The sequence below is a fragment of the Balaenoptera musculus genome, chromosome 6, assembly GCF_009873245.2.
Source record: "Balaenoptera musculus isolate JJ_BM4_2016_0621 chromosome 6, mBalMus1.pri.v3, whole genome shotgun sequence".
Lineage (NCBI taxonomy): Eukaryota > Metazoa > Chordata > Mammalia > Artiodactyla > Balaenopteridae > Balaenoptera > Balaenoptera musculus.
Window position 1 is genome coordinate 34,311,812 of NC_045790.1, and position 18,812 is coordinate 34,330,623.

At 37.5% G+C, this 18,812-nt stretch overlaps 1 protein-coding gene across 4 annotated transcripts in view; it reads left to right on the forward strand.

Annotated features, from left to right (window-relative positions):
• The window catches only part of FRMD3 (FERM domain containing 3), a 311,279-nt gene extending 304,771 nt beyond the window's left edge, over positions 1–6,508 (forward strand). For 3 of the 4 annotated variants that reach the window (XM_036856635.1, XM_036856637.1, XM_036856638.1), the window contains one exon: positions 1,021–2,767. In XM_036856635.1, the coding sequence (XP_036712530.1) occupies positions 1,021–1,619 (599 nt within the window). In that variant the 3' untranslated portion in view covers positions 1,620–2,767. Of the gene's footprint in view, positions 1–1,020; positions 2,768–6,284 lie in introns of those variants that run through there. The other variant, XM_036856636.1, reaches the window with a different exon arrangement.
• The last annotated feature ends 12,304 nt before the right edge of the window (positions 6,509–18,812 follow it).

The window sequence follows — 18,812 nt, forward strand, 5'->3', positions numbered from 1 at the left end:
TTGAAGAGAGGGAAATACTGAAATGCATTCATTAAAAGCAGGGTTACAGTTACCTAATGTACTTTGCTACCAATTTGGTATTATACTGTAGATCCCTCCTGGGGAACATTTCTTTGATTCTACCTTTCCCACTAAGAACCCAAGACTCAAAATTAGGAGAACTGGCCTTAGGCCTGATATTTGAAGGGTTTCCCATCTATAAAATGAAGGGTTGAGAAATACCTCTCCCCCAATAAAGGTTAAGAAATAATGTTCATACCTTTTGACCAAGCAATTTTTCTTTCAGACATCTATCAAATGAGCTGAAACAAGAGGTGATAAAGGCTGTATATGTAAAGATGTCTCATAACATTCTTTTTTCACAACTGTAAAGCAATCTAAATGTTTGCCAATAGGCAACTATTATTGTATTAACTAAGTAGAAAATTTGGCAACCATTATAAATGCCAGTGGGAGTTTTATGTCAACAGAGAAAATGTCTAAGTTAAAATGTTAAAGGAACAAGATGTAAATTTGTTCATACAGATATGACTGCAGTTATATGAAACAAGAAACCACAAAACTGTGCCTAGAATGAAGACTAGAAAAAATACATGACATAATAAAATATCCCATTAGATAGTAGACTCTCTAATTTTACTACAGTACTTTATTGGATGACAGTGTTGACTTCCAAAAGACATTACTCAAAATTATAATAGTGATTTCTTGTCATTTTGTTCTTGTAAACATGACCAAAGTTGGGGGTTTTCAGACCATAATTGCACATGTGAATATTGTAAATACTGCCAACCATTTGAGGTATTTTGGTTATCTTGGGTTTAACATGTTGACCTTAGAACTTATGGTATAGGATCTATTACTAAAAATGACTTTGTTAAAAGTCAGGATTCCACAGAACAATTTCATGGATTCCCTAACTTCCATTCGTTAGTTAGTTTTGGTTTATGTCCATTTACAGATTTTTGTGGAAGAAGAAAACTTGAAATTTAAAATTAAGAAAAATATGTCTCTTTACAGGTGTTCCATTGCCCAAAGAAGATGACATTTCTGCCCCCTTGACCTCCAGCTCACCAGTAAAGGAATCCCATGAGTATGAAGAGCCCTCAAGTGAAGAGGAAGATAAAATAAAAGAAGAGCCCTTGACCATCTCTGAACTGGCATACAACCCAAGTGCCAGCCTGCTCCCTACCCCCGTTGATGATGATGAGATTGACATGCTCTTTGACTGTCCATCTAGGCTGGAGTTGGAAAAAGAAGACACAGATTCGTTTGAGGAACTAGAAGCAGATGAAAATGCCTTTTTAATGGCCGAAGAAGAAGAGCTGAAGGAGGCTCACCAAGCTTTGTCATGGAGCTATGACATTCTGAGTGGCCATATTCGGGTGAACCCACTGGTCAAGAGTTTTTCCCGGCTCCTTGTGGTGGGCCTGGGCCTGCTGCTTTTTGTATTCCCCCTGCTCCTCCTCCTTTTGGAGTCAGGTATTGATCTCTCCTTCTTATGTGAAATCCGCCAGACGCCCGAGTTTGAGCAGTTTCACTATGAATACTACTGTCCTCTCAAGGAGTGGGTGGCTGGCAAAGTCAACCTCGTTCTTTACGTGCTGGGTTGCTCATAAAGCTCATATCTCATATGACTAAGGGCTATATTCAATACTAGTGATTTTTTTTTTTTCAGCAAAGGCCTTGTTCTGAATGGTCACAGGACCATCAACAGGTGTTCCTTACTCATAACTGATTATTCAGACCTTTAAGTTAGCTTTCCATAATTCACTGCAAGTAAATAAGTTTAAATCAAATACAGTTATTTTAGTTACAGGTCAGGAAGATGGCCTCTAAATAACCAAAAATATGTTTATTTTTTATTATAGTACAGACATACTCTTTATCTATTATAATAAATTGAGCTGAATTAGATTTCCTCCTTTTTTAATAGTTAACACCATTATAAGCTATAAGGTTCAGAATCAGAGTTTTAGTAAAAACCCAAGAGAAACTTTTTTGAATATAATCCTTAGTGAAAACAGTGTTCTCTAACCAATGCCTATACAACTAAATTTATGCTGGGCTTTTGTTTTTGTTTTTTTAAAAATATTTTTATGTGTTCAAAATATTTTGGTAAATTTTTAGCAAAAAAAAAAAAAAGAAGCCTCCTGGAGTTATTTAAGTGTACAGATTGTAAGACTAACGCACAAAGGGTATGTCAGGAATTTTTTAATGTTTGTTTTGGCACTGGTTTGTTTTTAAAAATATTTTTGGCTGAACATAATTTGTTGTTACCTGCATATGAGATAGAAAATAGGTAGAAAAACACTGTAGAAAGTAAACTTCTGAAACGGATGATGGAACTGGAGGAAGTAGAAATTGAGAGCATCAAGTGGACACAGGGTCCATTTTTCAAAGTATTTGGACAAGATGACTTGTTACTTTTATTTGCATCCTGTCCATATATTTTGTCTCTGGAAATAGAAAGTTTTTAAAAGAAAGTGAAACTTTAAAGGAAAAAAGTTAAAGGAGATGCTAGTTAATTGCATATTATTGTACATTAACCCAAGAGTGGAAGCAGATGGGAATTGGACAACTGGTAAGTTGCAAAACAAGAGCTCTGGTGAGGCTGGTAGGCAAGTGATGGTAGACAAATGATCTATTTTATGAAAGTGATGGTGATGCAAGGTATTGGATGATGTAAAGAACAGTATACTCACTGTCCAAGTTGACATGAATATGTTTAAGTGGATCTAAATAAAAGTGGAGAAACTTGAAGGCACATTTTTTGGTCCCTCATGCCATTCATTGAGATTCTGTGGAAGAAACTTTAAAAGAAGTTTGTGTGTGTGTGTGTGTGTGTGAGAAAGAGTGTGAAGAGAATGGATTTTGGCTTTTTGATAAATGCCTATGATCTTTCTTTGTGGCGGTCATTATACTCTTTTCCTTTCCTGGTTTCCTTAAGATTTTAACTCATTCATAATTGGGGCTCTCATTAAGAAAGTGGAGGGGACTCAACTCATTAGATAATATACCATTTCAGCTTGGGTGAAGTAGTGAAATGACTCCCTAACTAGACAGCAGATGGGACAAATGCTCTAGTACCTTCCTTCATACCATTAAATCCATGACAGAAAGGCTCTGATGCTTTCCATGCACAGTACTTACCAATACTGTGAAAGAAAAGAGTATGGAGCTTAGGGCATAGAGCATAGGGATTTCTCCATAGATTGTAAATGAAGGCATGGAATATTTTCAAAGGGATTGGGCTGCCTATAATCTCTCCCTAACTCCAACTCTATCATTAACATAATCTCCAAATTGGCCATTCCAGTCCTACTCATTCATGGAGCTCTAAGTGCTTTATTAGACATTTAATTTTGTAAATAAGTTTTAAAAGTCAGCTCATGAAGGCTTCAGTTGAGCAAACTATAGTATAATTTGCTATTAAGTTTATAGGGTGTTCTTTCTCATGTGCATTGAGTGATTGATTTTGCTTTTTAATAAACAATATTTGATACCTGAAATTTGATACCAAGGTAGAAATATATTTTCTATAGGTTATTTGGAAAGTTTGCAAATGGCCTCCTTTGAAGCTGAAGATTTTTCCCCCCTTGTTTATGACTTAAAGTCATACTTTCTTACATAAGGGTACTCCAGTGTAGTCTGCACAAAATTAGTTCCCTCTTCTAATCATGCTTCAAATCATTTTCTTTGAAGTTCTAACCATAACAAATCATCTAGCCCTTGCCCTTTTACACTAATATTAAATAATATTTTTTAAACTAGGGAATTAATATATTAGCCATCATAAAACATTGAAAAATACTGACAGAATAAGTATCACACATAGTCCAGCCAAACAGATCTATAGTAAGGAATAATAAATATATAATTTTAACATTTCTAGCTAACATCTCTTTTCTCTTAGGCAAAAACTTCAGTGTTGAATAGAAATGTTTTTAAGTGAAGGACTTGACAGGATAGGGTCTGCAGAATTTAAGCAATTTCTACCAAAAGTAAAACTTGGATCCCGAAATGCCATTTTGTCGGGATAGAATCAGAGTCTTTTGAAATATCTGCTTAAATTTTCTTAGAAGACAGTCACCAGTTGCCTGAATCAAATGAGGAAAAGACTGCTTCCAAAGATGGAGAATATATAATACAGTAAGATACAGAATTCAAAGCAAGTGTGTGAGTATATGTATATTCCATATTATTGGTATATGTGTTTATATATGAATCTGTATATATGTGTGTATTTGTATACACACAACCGATATGCCCTTCATACATAGTTGTTTTTATTTTTCCCCAGTTGAGGAATTTGTGACATGTTATTCCTTTTCCCTCTCAGATATCATAGTGGATAAAACCCACAGTCTCAAAGGTTTCAATTTTCCATGAAAACTACCATTTGTGTACATTTGTGGTTTTATACACACACACATATGGCCAATACATATACACACACAATCTTGTCTTTAGTGCTAATGCAAGTTGGATCATGAAAAAAACGTAGGTGAAGTATCGTGTATTTCTGTCCGTGCTTGGAACATATTGTAAAATGTTATGTATCTGGAATATATTTTGTGGTTTGTCTACTATTTATAAAAGACAACTCTGGGAAGAAGTCAAAATGAATTGATTTCATTGAAATACTAGAGAGTTGGGGGCCATGTTACCTGTGATTGGAGCCTTATCTTTGTATAGTGAAATTTGCATTTCTGTGTCAACAGCCAGATTGTTTTATATGTTAATATGGTGGCAGGAATCCCTAATAAAAAATACTCTGGGGAAAAATGTTTCTGCAATCATTTAGTTTTATTCAAAGTAAAGTTGTATAAATAGCCCATTGGAAACTACAGAAAGGTGCCATCTGCTACCATGAAATGAGGTCACCCTTGAATGGTGATAGTAAGGGAAAAAAAAAAAAAAATCACAGGTAATGGATGGGATTAACCCTTCCTTTGCAGAAGTCACCCAGGCTCAAAGGAAAACTATTGAGTGCACTAGAAATGCACCCAAATATAAAAGACAGCTGTAGTTTAATTAGTGGCATCAACATAGAGAGAAATAGAAAAGCACAGAAAAAAAAACAGAAAAGGGGTGTTCTGTATGACAGGCAGGAGGAAGGATTTCAGAGTGCAGCAGTTAGTATGTTCTCACTTCCTGTGCCAAAGAGAGCTACCTCAGACTCAGCTCTGCAACTTTGCCATTCAACTTCTATCTGTTCACAGGCCCTGGAAGAATCTTGCTATTCTACTCCTGTCGTCCCCTCCATGCATGGCCTAAAAGGACCTCCTCTTTGCTTTGGCACAAAGCTAACAACTCCACACCTGACAGTTAAATCAGAAGGTGTTAGTTACTCTGAATGGAACAAAAGGGACTCTCTTTACTACAGGAACAGCATAGGTGTCCAGCTGAATTGTACCCTAGCTGCGGTGGCCTGGTCAAGTTTTTTTTTTTTTTTTTTTTTTCAGTTTTATCGAGATATAATTGACATATACCAGTATATTATTTTTAGGTATACAACATAATGATTTGATATACGTATATATTGCAAAATGATTACCATAATAAGTTTAGTCAATGTCCATCACCTCACGTAGTTAGATTTTTTTTTTCTTGTGATGAGAACTTTTAAGATTGCTGACTCTTAGTAACTTGCAGACATACGATACAGAATCATTAACAGAGTCACCAAGCTGTGTATTACATCCCCAGGACTTATGCATCTTAAAACTAGGAATCTGTACCTTTTGATCTCCTTCATCCATTTCACCCATCCGGGGGTTGGGGGGTGGGCGAAGTCTGTCAAGTTCTTCCTCAGCAGTCCTCAGGGGTCTGAGCTCCAGAGCACAGGAAAGAAAAGGAAGTCAGTGGCCAGTGTTCAGGTGTGAGGTATCAGGAGTCAGTCCCGAGCCAGCACCTGTTTGTGTTAGTGGCCGCACACTGGGAGGCTCACACACAATGGCCCTTGGCCACTTGTTCACTGAGCAGCCCAGGCTCCGAACCCAGCCTCACCTCGTAGGAGAAACCCTTTTCCTTATTCATACACTCCTTGCTCAGCCGATTAGGGTAAAGATCTCCTAACTACATTTCAGCTTGCAAGGAAAGGACTGGGGAGAAGCTTCCACCTGGGTGACCTCGGGATGGTTGTGGTTGATGAACTGGAGACTCTTGGGGCCGCCTTTCCCTACTGGGTGGAGATAATGTGCTAAAGGACCCTGCTTACTTGTCCTCCTGCTTCTCTCTCTCTCTCTCTCTTTCTCTTGGACCTGCTTTTGGGCTTCCAGTCTCCATGCTGTAAACAGACCCAGCAGGACCTGCCCGTGGTGGGCCCACCCAGGACTCAGCTCTCCACGTTCCAGCCTCGGTCTGAGGCAGGGTGGGTAAGTTTGGTGAGCCCCACCCACTGCCCTCAGCTGTCACCACTTCAGAGAGGATGAAAGAAACCTCGCTTGGGCCTCAGATCCCAGCTGTGCTCTTCAATTCATCAATAAAGCCGATTTTAATCCTCTTCTGGCCATGTGTCTATTGTCTATGGGGAAGTGGGGTGTGAGATGGGGAGTGGTGCAGGATTCACACTAAGTACACGCAAGACTGTTTAGGATCTGTCACTTGCACTGTTGCAAGCGAGGAAGGAGTCGGGGAGGCTGCTCCCGGCTGAACCTCAGGCATCAGAGGATGTCTGCCACTGACATCGGCCCTGACAGCCCTTATAGATGGGTGAGGGAACTTGGGACATAATATTAGAAAAGAACAGAGGATTGCTTGGAACCACACATCCTTCTTCTTTACCTGTAGCTGATGCTGACCCCAAATATCTCTTTGGAAAGAGAACCAAAGCCGCTTTCCTGGTTGCAAAGGAAAACCCTTAGGAGGACACAGGATATGCTTTGTGTGGATAGCAAGTATTGAAACCTGTCTTGCAAATTACTGTAGTTCCTCCAGCTAACATGGCTCACCTTGATCTCCTCATCCACAAGAATTATGATTTTGATAATTCCAAGGGTTTTGAGCTTTCCAAGGAGACTACACTTCAAGGGAGGGAACATACTGACAAACCAACATTGGTTTCCACTTATATTGGAAGTGGTTCCATTGGTTTCCAGTTATATTCTTCGTAATAAGTTAAAAACACAGCATCCTGGTTTAGGGATCAGTCTCCTGTCATTTCCTTGATGTGAATCGGCTCGCTCCCATGCTCAATCAGCCTCAGTGTCCTGATAACCCTGAGCTTTCAAACCAGACCCTGAACAGTGGTGGCCACAGAGAGGTACTACTCCCTGGTTCTAAGGGTTTATGTATAATTTATTGTCCAAACCGGGACTCTTTTTGAGAGTGAAAGGGGGTGTTTTTAATGACTATGTCACAGCAATGGGTGTTAACTAGGACTTTTCCAGACACTCTATCTGTAGGGCTTTGCCTCATCCGCTAGGTGCCCTCTTTCAACAATTCTTCCAGCTTGTTTCCTCTAAAATATTGACGAGGTGAAATAGGGAAGGATTATTGCCCTATAGTCATAGATCTACTACTTGCCATAAAGAATCAGATTAAAAGTCACCAAAAGTAATTGTATCATGGGTTTTGGTGTGAGACTATAAATTACACAAATTATTTCAAATGAGCCTTCTGGCATTGAATATTTAATGCTACACACTCAATTTGTTTACCATTTGTAATGTTGAATTTCTTGTTTAGTGTGAAGCAGGTAGAGAGTTAGAATAATCTCAAGGTTGCTTTTACCGCCATAGTCATGAGTTTGACATTTCTGATCAGCACATACACAGCGATGATGATCAGCTTAACTATGAGCAACAGGGTCACACTAAGTACACCCAAGACTGATTTATGCCAAAACCAACTTGCTAACATATAATGAGAAGTGTCAGTCAGCTTTGCACTTATTTGATGCTGGATACTCCATGCATGATCTTCCTAGAACACAAGCTGTAAAATGAACCAAACACTATTAACAAGTCCAGAGAATCATAGCTAGAAAGCTGCCTCTCAGGGAAGTGTGCCCCAAGAGACCATGCCTGTCTCAGAAGGGCTAGGGATGCATTAGACACATTTTACTCTAAATCTCCCATTTTTGCAAATTTCTTGTGGCAGAGGCTGGCAGGGGATCTCCAAAACCATTTCTTCTTTATGCTGTGCACAGAATTAGACTACATTTCCCAGCCCTCATGTACGTAGGTATGGTCGTATTCCTGAATTCTGGCCATTGGAATTTGAATGGGAAGCGATCTGTATCACTTCTAAGCCCTGGACTAAGTGTGAGCCTTTATGTGCCACTGGATGTCACTACCTGCCAGCAACTTAGATCCTTGAATGACTGTGATGCAGAGCACCCTACGCCTCACCCTAAACCTGACCCACCTGAGACTGTTACTTGAGCAACAAAGTCTTACCTGGCGATTTCCATGTCCGTTGTTGTCACCACGCCGTCTCCCATCACTCAAGTTGTCCAGCTCTCTTGAGGAAGGAAAGTACAGCTGAGAGCAGCTATAAGAACTGCCCAGGACTGGAGTGTCCCAGAAGGTTCCACTGGACAATCCCTGTGCTTGAGAGTGCAAAAAGAAGGGTTAGGGCCTACTTTTGGTGCTAATATATCTTGTCACTCTTGCTTTCAGGGGCTCAATTGGAATCTCATGTAATTAGAGCCCAAAGTAGCCCACTCTGATAGGCAAAATGACCCCTGATTGAGAACTACTGGATTCAGGAGTGGTTTCATGGACACATGTGTGACCTGTGAACTTGTACAAGGCCCTGCTCTCAAAGGTTTTGTTTAGTGCTCTGCTCTCACATCTTGAAATTCTTAATAATAATATCTTAGAACCTGTGTTATGTAAGTGTAGTCCAATGGGACAACAAAATGTGCAGGAGATCAGTCAGGCAACAGTGGGCACCATGCATGCTGAGCATTTGGTCTGAGCACGAGGCATACACACACACACACACAAACACACACACACACACACACACACACACACACACATACACTGGGCAGTCTGAGACCCCAGGGGTCCCTGAGGGAACTGTGCACCAGTGGAAGCTGGCCCTGGGAGAAAGGAGGTGCTCCCTAGGGACAGCACTGTAACCTGTGGTGGGGGGCCTGCTTGCCAATCAGTCCCTGGAGCCCATCTCTGAAGTATCTGCACAGATATTTTTTTTTCCTAAGCACTTTACAGTTACTTATTTAATCCTCACAATAATCCTATGAGGTAGGAACTATTATTTTTTTTTAAGATTTTTTATTTTAAATTTTAAAGTCCTTGTTGAATTTGTTACAATATTGCTTCTGTTTTATGTTTCGGTTTTTTGGCCACAAGGCATGTGGGATCTTAGCTCCCTGACCAAGAATCAAACCCACACCCCCTGAATTGGAAGGCAAAGTCTTAACCACTGGACCACCAGGGGAGTCCCAGGAACTACTATTATTATCTCCTTTTTTTAATTAAATGTTTTAAACTGAGGTATAATTGACATACAACATTATGTTTGTTTCAGGTGTACAAAATAATGATTTGATATTTGTACGTACTGCAAAAGGATCACCACAATAATTCTGGTTAATATCTGTCACCATACATAATTTTTTTTCTTGCATCAGCGCAGATATTAACTCTGTGGTCTGAGCGCTGGGACAAGATCTGCCACCACTTAGGCAGTACACTTTGTCATTAACTAATTACAACATGAAGTGTACACATGGATATTGCAGTAAACTATATCAGAGACTAATTAGGATTCTTCAAAGAATTTAGAATCTCTGGTTTTGAAAATCACTGCAACATTGCACAATAAATATCCAAAGGCTTGGAAATAGAAATTAAATTTAAAGAGCCTCACATTTCACAGAAAAAGGCACTATTTTCATATAAAAACTTGCATGGACCAATTATTAACAAATGGACGACTGTAACATTATTTTTCCCTGTGATTGAAGATACAGTGTTAGAAGTGATCAACAGGCATTTTAAATTCCATACAAATCATGAAACCACTTTCAGCTTCTTGTACAACCTCCACAAGTTACAGGAAATGTCAGAGGAAACAGTAAAATGCTATTATATTTATTAACATTTAAACCTAAATTCAGAATTACAGAAAACTGATTTGTAAGAAGAGTTAAAACATTTTAGAAAAAATTTCCTACAAGAATCATCAGCTCTAAGATATATTCGAATTTATATTTCAAAATAATTGATCATAACTTTATTCTAATGTTGTTACAGCCTATGAAATACTCTTAAAATTACCAATAAGTTGCATCAACAGAGATGCTTTTCAAAATTTAAAATTATCAAAAATTATTTGTTAAGAGTGACTGATGTTACTTTCAATTATATAAATTGAAAATGAAGTTGCTAAAATAAGTTTTAATAGCCTAATAAATGAATTTGCAGAAAAGTAAAACCTAAAATATTATGTTACGATCAATCAAGATATATCTATATTGATATATAGATATAATAGAGTATCATTATTTATTGTATTATACAAAATTATGGCACCAAACTATTGTTTTTTGCAATTTGTGACATCACTTGTTGTAACATAAATGTTATTACTCATCTATCACTATTACTCTTTCATGTTTTATAATAAAATATTTTCAAAAGAAAAACCTTTATATTTTGTACCTTTAACTGCACTTTCCCCCTGTATTTTGAAAAAGGGGCTCCACATTATAATTTTTACACTGGGCCCTGCAAATTATGTCACTGACCTTGACTGTGTTAAAAGAATGGAGGGAGGGAACATTGGAAGAGAATCCTTTAATGACTAGAACTGAAGATTTAAGTGTGAAAGTCAAATGCATATGGCTAATTTTTCCTTCTTTGAAGAATTTAAAACCATTTAACTGATAAAGAGTCTATCTTACAGAAAAGAATTCCTCTTTCTTTATAAAGATAAGAAGTGAGGGAGCTATCTTTTTGCTAATATTTTTATTTTCTCGAACTTTGGTGATTAGACTGGGTTAAATAAGGTGGCTCTAACTGAAAGAGAATGGGTAAAAATTAAAACTCAGCATCTAGGATTTGGTAAAGCTTTTTCTTGTACATTTCTGTGTAACTGAGAAAGTAAATGATCCAAATGACAGTGTGACAAATCCTTCTGCAGGTCAGATCACTACCAATTATTTCCTTTAAATAAAACTGAAATAATAGCTAGTTGAATCAATGAAACCAAAAGCTGATTCTTTGAAAAGAATCAATAAAATTGGTAAGCTTCTAGCCAGGCTAACTAAAAAAAAAGCGGGAGAGAGAAGACACAAATTACTAATATCAGAAATGGAAAGGGGACATCATCACAGATCTCATGGACACTGAAAAGATAATGAAGGAATACTATGAACAACACTGTGCCCACAAATTAAAGTAGATGAAACAGACAAATTTCTTGAAAGACACAATCTGCTAAAAGTCACAAAAGAAGAAATATAATAGATAATCTGAGTAGGCCTATGTCTATTAAAGAAATCAAATATGTAAAATCACCTTTCAAAAGAGAAAGCACCTGGCCCAGACAGGTTCACTGGTGAATTCTACCAAAAATGTAATGAAGAAATTGTACCAATTCTCTACAGTCTCTCTCAGAGTTTAGAAGCAAAGGGAATACCTCCCAAATCATTTTATGAGGTCAGCAACACCCTGAGACTAAAACCAAAGATATTGTAAGAAAACTACGCACCAATATCTCTCATGAGCACAGATATAAAAATCATCAACAAAATATTAGCAAACTTAATGCAACAATGTATAAAAAGAATTATATACCATGACCAAGGGGGATTTATCCCCAGTATGCAAAGCTGGCTCAACATCCAAAATCAGTTAATGTAATCTATCACATCAATAGACAAAAAAAGAAAAATTACATAATCATATTAATAGATTGAGAAAAAATTTTGACAAAATTCAACACTCATTAATGATAGAAATAGAGGGGGAACTTCCTCAACTTGATAAAGAATATCTATAAAGAATCTATAACTAACATTATATGTAATGGTGAGAAATTTGAAGCTTTCCCACTAAGAACAGGTACTAGGCAAGATTATCCCCTCTCAGCACTCCTTTTCAACATCAAACTGGCAGTTCTAGCTAATGCAATAAGACATGGAAAGGAAAAAAAAGGTATAGAGATTGGGGAGGAAGACATAAAATTGTCTTTGTTCTCAGATGACATGACTGTCTGCATAAAAATCCTAAAGAATGACAAAAACACCTCTTGGAAGTAATAGGCAAATAGAGCAAGAAAATAGGATACAAGGTTAATATAAAAGTTGATTGCTTTCCTATATACCAGCAATGGACAAGTGGAATTTGAAATTAAAAATATAATACCATTTACATTAGCACTCCCCCAAATAAAATATTTAGGTATAAATATAACAAAATATGTACAAGATCTATATGAGGAAAACTACAAATTCTGATGAATGGAATCAAAGAACAACTTAAATAAATGGAGAGATATTCCATGTTTATGGATAGGAACACTCAATATTGTCAAGGTGTCAATTCTTCCCAACTTGATCTATAGATTCCATGCAATAGCAATGAAAATCCCAGCAAGTTATTTTATGTTATGGACAAACTGATTCTGAAATTTATATGGAGAGAAAAAAGACCCAGAATAGGCAATACAATATTGAAGGAAAAGAACAAAGTTGGCTGACTGATACTACCTGAGTTCAAGTCTTACTCTAAAGCTATGGTAATCAAGACTGTGTGGTATTGGTGAAAGAATACACAAACAGATTAATGGAACAGAACAGAGAGCCCCAAAATAGACCCAAATAAATTTAGTCAAACTTATCTTTGACAAAGGTGCTAAGGCAACACAATAGAGCAAAGATAGTCTTTTCAACAAATAGTGCTGAAACAACAGGACATCATCCACTTGTAAAAAAAAAAAAAGAATTGAGGCAGATAATTTAAACTCTTTACAAAAATTAACTCAAAATATAAATCAACTATACTTCAATAAAATAAATTTTTAAAAATTGGGAATTCCCTGGTGGTCCAGGGGTTAGGACTCCACACTTTCACTGCTAAGGGCCAAGGTTCAATTCCTGGTGAAGGAACTAAGATCCCACAAGCCGCACAGTGCAGCCAAAGAAATAAATTAAGTAAGTAAGTAATTAACTCAAAATGGACCACAGACCTAAATATAAAACACCAAACTATAAGACTCCTAGAAGATAACATAGGAGAAAACCTAAATGAAATTGGGTATGGGGATGACTTTTTAGATATAACACCAAAAGCACAATCCAGGAAAAAAAATAATTGATAAGCTATATTTCATTAAAGTTAAGAACTTCTGCTGAGAAAGACATTGTAAAGAGAATAAAAGGCCACAAACTGGGAGAAAATATTTGAAAAAGACACATCTGATAAGGAACTATTATCCAAAATATACAAAAAACTCTTAAATCTCGGCAATAAGAAAATAAACAACCTGTTTAAAAAATGGGTCAAAGACCTTAAGAGACACCTAACCAAAGAATATACACAGATTACAAATAATCATAAAAAAATGCTTCACATCATAAATCATGAGTGAAATGCATATTAAAACAATGAGATATCAATGCACACCTATTTGAATGGCCAAAATCCAGAATACTGACAAAACCAATTGCTGACAAGGATTTGTAGCAACAGACACTCTCAGTCATTGCTGGTGGGAATGCAAAATGGTACAGCCACTTTGGAAGACAGTTTTTCAGTGTCTAACAAAACCAAACATGCTCTTATCATATAATTCAGCAATCTGGTTCCTTGGTATTTACCCAAGGTTGTTAAAAACTTATGTCCACACAAAAACCTGCACATATATGTTTACAGCAGATTTATTCATAATTGCCAAAACTTGGTAGCAACCATGATGTCCTTAGGTTAATGGATAAATAAACTGTGGTACATCCTGACAATGGAATATTATTCAGCACTAAAAAAAAATGGGCTAACAAGCCATGAAAATACATGTAGAAAACTTAAATGCATATTCCTAAGTTAAAGAAGTCAGTCTAAAAAGGCTATGTACTGTATGATTATTATATGATATTCTAAAAAAGGGCAAACTATTGAGACAGTAAAAAAGATCAGTGGTTGCGAGGGTTTGGGAGGGTGTGATGAATAAGTGGAGTAGAGAAAAATTTTAGAGCAGTGAAAATACTCTGTATGATACCACAATAATGGATACATGTCATTATACTATTATCCAAACCCATAGAATGTGCACCACAAAGAGTGGACCATAACATAAACTATGGACTTTGGGTGATTATGATGTGTCAACGTAGGCTCATCAATTGTAACAAAAGTACTACACTGGTGCAGACTGTTGATAATGGGTGAGGTTATGCAGGAAGTATATGGGAAATCTCTGTACCTTCTTAATTTTGCTGTGAACCTTAAACTACTCTAAAAAAATAAAAACAATGCTATGGAATAAACAAGGATGCAAAAAAAGACTATTGCATAAAGCAATAATTATAAAACTGGGGTTTTATGGGGCTTATCATATATAAAGATGCATAAAAGAGGCAGAGATACATTGGAGCAGTTTTTGTACGCTGTTGATATTATGTTGGTATTAACTGAAACTAGACTTTTAAGGATAATATGTTAATTTTAATCCCCAAATCAACTTTAAGAAAATAAACCCAAAAGTATAATAATAAAAATAATAAGTTAAAATTGGTACCCTAGAAAATATCTAACTACAATAACAGAAGGCAGTAATTTAAGAAGGGAAACACAAAAGATGAAAGACATATAGAAAACAAAGAGCAGAAAGTGATGCCAGGGGCAGAGACAAGATGGCCAAGTAGAAGGACTTGAGCTCACCACCTCCCACGAAAACACCAAAATCACACCTAACTGCTGAACAACCATCGACAAAATCACTGGAACCTACCAAGAAGATATCCTATATCCAAAGACAAAGAAGAAGCCACAATAAGATGGTAGGAGGGGCACAATCAAGATAAAATCAAATCCCATACCCATTGGGTGGGCAATGCAAAAAGTGGTAAATAATTAGATTGCAGAGATTCTCCCACAGGAATGAAAGTTCTGAGCCCCAGGTCAGCCTCGCCTGGGGGTCTGGCATTGGGAGAAGGAGCCCCCAGAGCATCTGGCTTAGAAGGCCACAGGGTCTGATTGCAGGAATTCCACAGGACAGCGGGAAACAGAAACTGCACTCTTGGAAACTGCACACAGGTTCTTGTGCACACCGGGACCTAGGAGAAAAAGCAGTGACATCACAGGAGCCTGGGCATGACCTATCTGCTGGTATTGGAGGGTGTCTGTGGAGGCAGGGGGTGGCTGTGGCTCATTGTGGGGACAAAGACACTGGTAGTGGCAGTTCTGGGGAGTACTCATTGGTGTGAGCCAGCCTGGAAGCCGCCATTTTCTCACCAAGACCTGGCCCCACCCAACAGACTGTAGGCTCCAGTCTAGACTAGTCTGTAGACTGCTAGGATGCCTCAGGCCAAACAACCAACAGGGCAGGAACACAGCCCCACCCATCAGCAGACAGGCTGCTTAAAGTTTTCTGGTGCAGCTTCCCACTAAACAAACCACTTGACATAGCCTTGCCCACCAGAGGGACAAGACACAGAGCCACCCACCAGTGGGAAGGAACCAGTCCCTCCCACCAGGAAGCCTACACAAGTGTCTTAGACTAGCCTCATCCACCAGGGGGCAGACAGCAGGAGCAAGAAGAAATACAACTTGCAGAACGGAAACCGTAATCACAGAAAGGTAGGCAAAATGAGACAGCAGAAGAATATATCCCAGACAAAGGAACAAGATAAAACACCAAAAGAATAACTAAGTGAAGTGGAGATAGAGCCTATCTACCCAAAAAAGAATTCAGAGTAATGATAGTAAAGATGATCCAAGATCTCGGAAAAAGAATGGAGGCACAGACCAAGAAGATACAAGAAATGTTTAACAAAGACCTAGAAAATATAAAGAACAAAACAAAACAAAACAAAAAAAAACAAAGACAAAAGAAGAACAATACAATAACTGAAAAGAAAAATACACTAGAAAGAATCAATAGCAGAACAAATGAGGCAAAAGAACAGACAGGTGAGCTGGAAGACAGAATGGTGAAAATTTCTGCCTCAGAACAAAATAAAGAAAAAAGAATGAAAAGAAATGAAGACAGTCTAAGAGACCTCTGGGACAACATTAAATGCACCAACACTCATATTATAGGGGTCCCAGAAGAAGAAAAGAGAAAGGGCCTGAGAAAATATTTGAAGAGATAATAGCTGAAGATTTCCCTGACATGAGAAAGGAAACAGTCACCCAAGTCCAGGAAGCACAGAGAGTTCCATACAGGATGAACCCAAGGAGGAACATGCCAAGAAAAACAGTAATCAAATTGGCAAAAATTAAAGACAAAGAGAAAATATTAAAAGCAACAAGTGACAAACAAAAATAACATACAAGGAAATTCCCATAAAGTTATCAGCTGATTTTTCAACAGAAACTCTGCAGGCCAGAAGGGAGTGGCATGATATACTTAAAGTGATGAAAGGGAAAAACTTACAACCAAGAATACTCCACCCAGCAAGGCTCTTGTTCAGACTCAATGGAGAATTCAAAAGCTTTACAGACAAGCAAAAGAATTTAGCACCACCAAACCAGCTTTACAACAAATGCTAAAGGAACTTCTCTAGGTGAAAAAGAAAAGGCCACAACTAGAAACAAGAAAATTACAAATGGAAAAGCTCACCAGTAAAGGCAAACATACAGGAAATGTAGGAAATCATCTACACACAAATATATCAAAACCAGCAATCCTGAGGAGAGTACAAATGCAGGATATTGGAAAAGCATTTGAAATTAAGAGACTGGCAACTTAAAACAATCTTGTTTATATATAGACGGCTATATCAAAACCTCATGGTAACCACAAACAAAATATCTACAATAGATACACACACAAAAAGAAAAAGGAATCCAAACACAACACTAAAGATAGTCATCAAATCACAAGAGAAGAGAACAAAAGAGAAAGGGAAGAAAAAAGACCTACCAAAACAAATCCAAAACATTTTTTAAAATGGCAATAAGGACATACATATAGGTAATTACCTTAAATGTAAATGGATTAAATGCTCCAACCAAAAGACATATACTGGCTGAATGGATACAAACACAAGACACATATATATGCTGTCTATAAGAGACCCACTTCAGATCTAGGGGCACATACAGACTGACAGTGAGGGGATGGAAAAGGGTATTCCATGCAAATGGAAATCAAAAGAAAGATGGAGTAGTAATATTCATATCAGACAAAATAGACTTTAAAATAAAGACTGTTACAAGAGACAAGAAGGACACTACATAATGATCAAGGGATCAATCCAAGAAGAAAATATAACAATTGTAAATATTTATGCACCCAACATAGGAGCACCTCAATATATGAGACCAATGCTAACAGCCATAAAGGAGAAACTGAGAGTAACACAATAATAGAGGAAACTGTAAAACCCCAATTTTATCAATGGATAGATCATCCAGGATGAAAATCAATAAAAACATTATGCCTTAAATAACACATTAGATCAGATGGACTTCATTGATATCTATAGAGCATTCCATCCTAAAGCAGAAGAATACACAATCTTTTCAAGTGTACATGGAACATTCTCCAGTATAGATCACATGTGGTGCCATAAAGTAAGCCTCAGTAAATCTGAAGAAAATTGAAATCATATCAAGCATCTTTTCCAAACAACACTATGAGATTAGAAAGCAATCACAAGAAAAAAAAACTGTAGGGGCTTCCCTGGTGGCACAGTGGTTGAGAATCTGCCTGCCAATGCAGGGGACACGGGTTCAAGCCCTGGTCTGGGAAGATCCCACATGCCATGGAGCAACTAGGCCCATGAGCCACAATGACTGAGCCTGCACATCTGGAGCCTGTGCTCCGCAACAAGAGAGGCCGCGATAGTGAGAGGCCCGTGCACCGCGATGAAGAGTGGCCCCCGCTTGCTGCAACTAGAGAAAGCCCTAGCACAGAAACGAAGACCCAACACAGCCAAAAATAAAATAAAATAAATAAATAATGATAATAAAATAAAGGAATTCCTTTAAAAAAAAAAACTGTAAAAAACACAAACTCATGGAGGCTAAACAACAGACGCCTAACAACCAATGGATCACTGAAGAAATCAAAGAGGAAATAAAAAAATACCTAGAGACAAATGAAAATGGAAACATGATGATCCAAAACCTGTGGGATGCAGCAAAAGTAGTTCCAAGAGGGAAGTTTATAGCAATACAATCCTACCTCAAGAAATACGAAAAATCTCAAAGAAACAACCTAACCTTACAACTAAAGCAACTAGAGAAAAAAGAACAAACAAAAGTCAAAGTTAGTAGAAGGAAAAAAGTCATAAAGGTCAGAGCAGAAATAAATGAAATAGAGAAAAAGAACAGACCAGTCACAAGTACTGAAATTGAAACTGTGATTTAAACACTCCCAACAAACAAAAGTCCAGGACCAGATGGCTTCACAGGCAAATTCTATCAAACATTTAGAGAAGAGTTAACACCTATCCTTCTGAAACTATTCTAAACAATTGCAGAGGAAGGAATACTCCCAAACTCATTCTATGAGGCCACCATCACCCTGTTACCAAAACCTGACAAAGATACCACAAAAAAAGGAAAATTACAGGCCAATATCACTGATGAACATAGATGCAAAAATCCTCAACTAGCAAATACTAGCAAAGCGAATCCAACAATACCTTAAAAGGATCACAT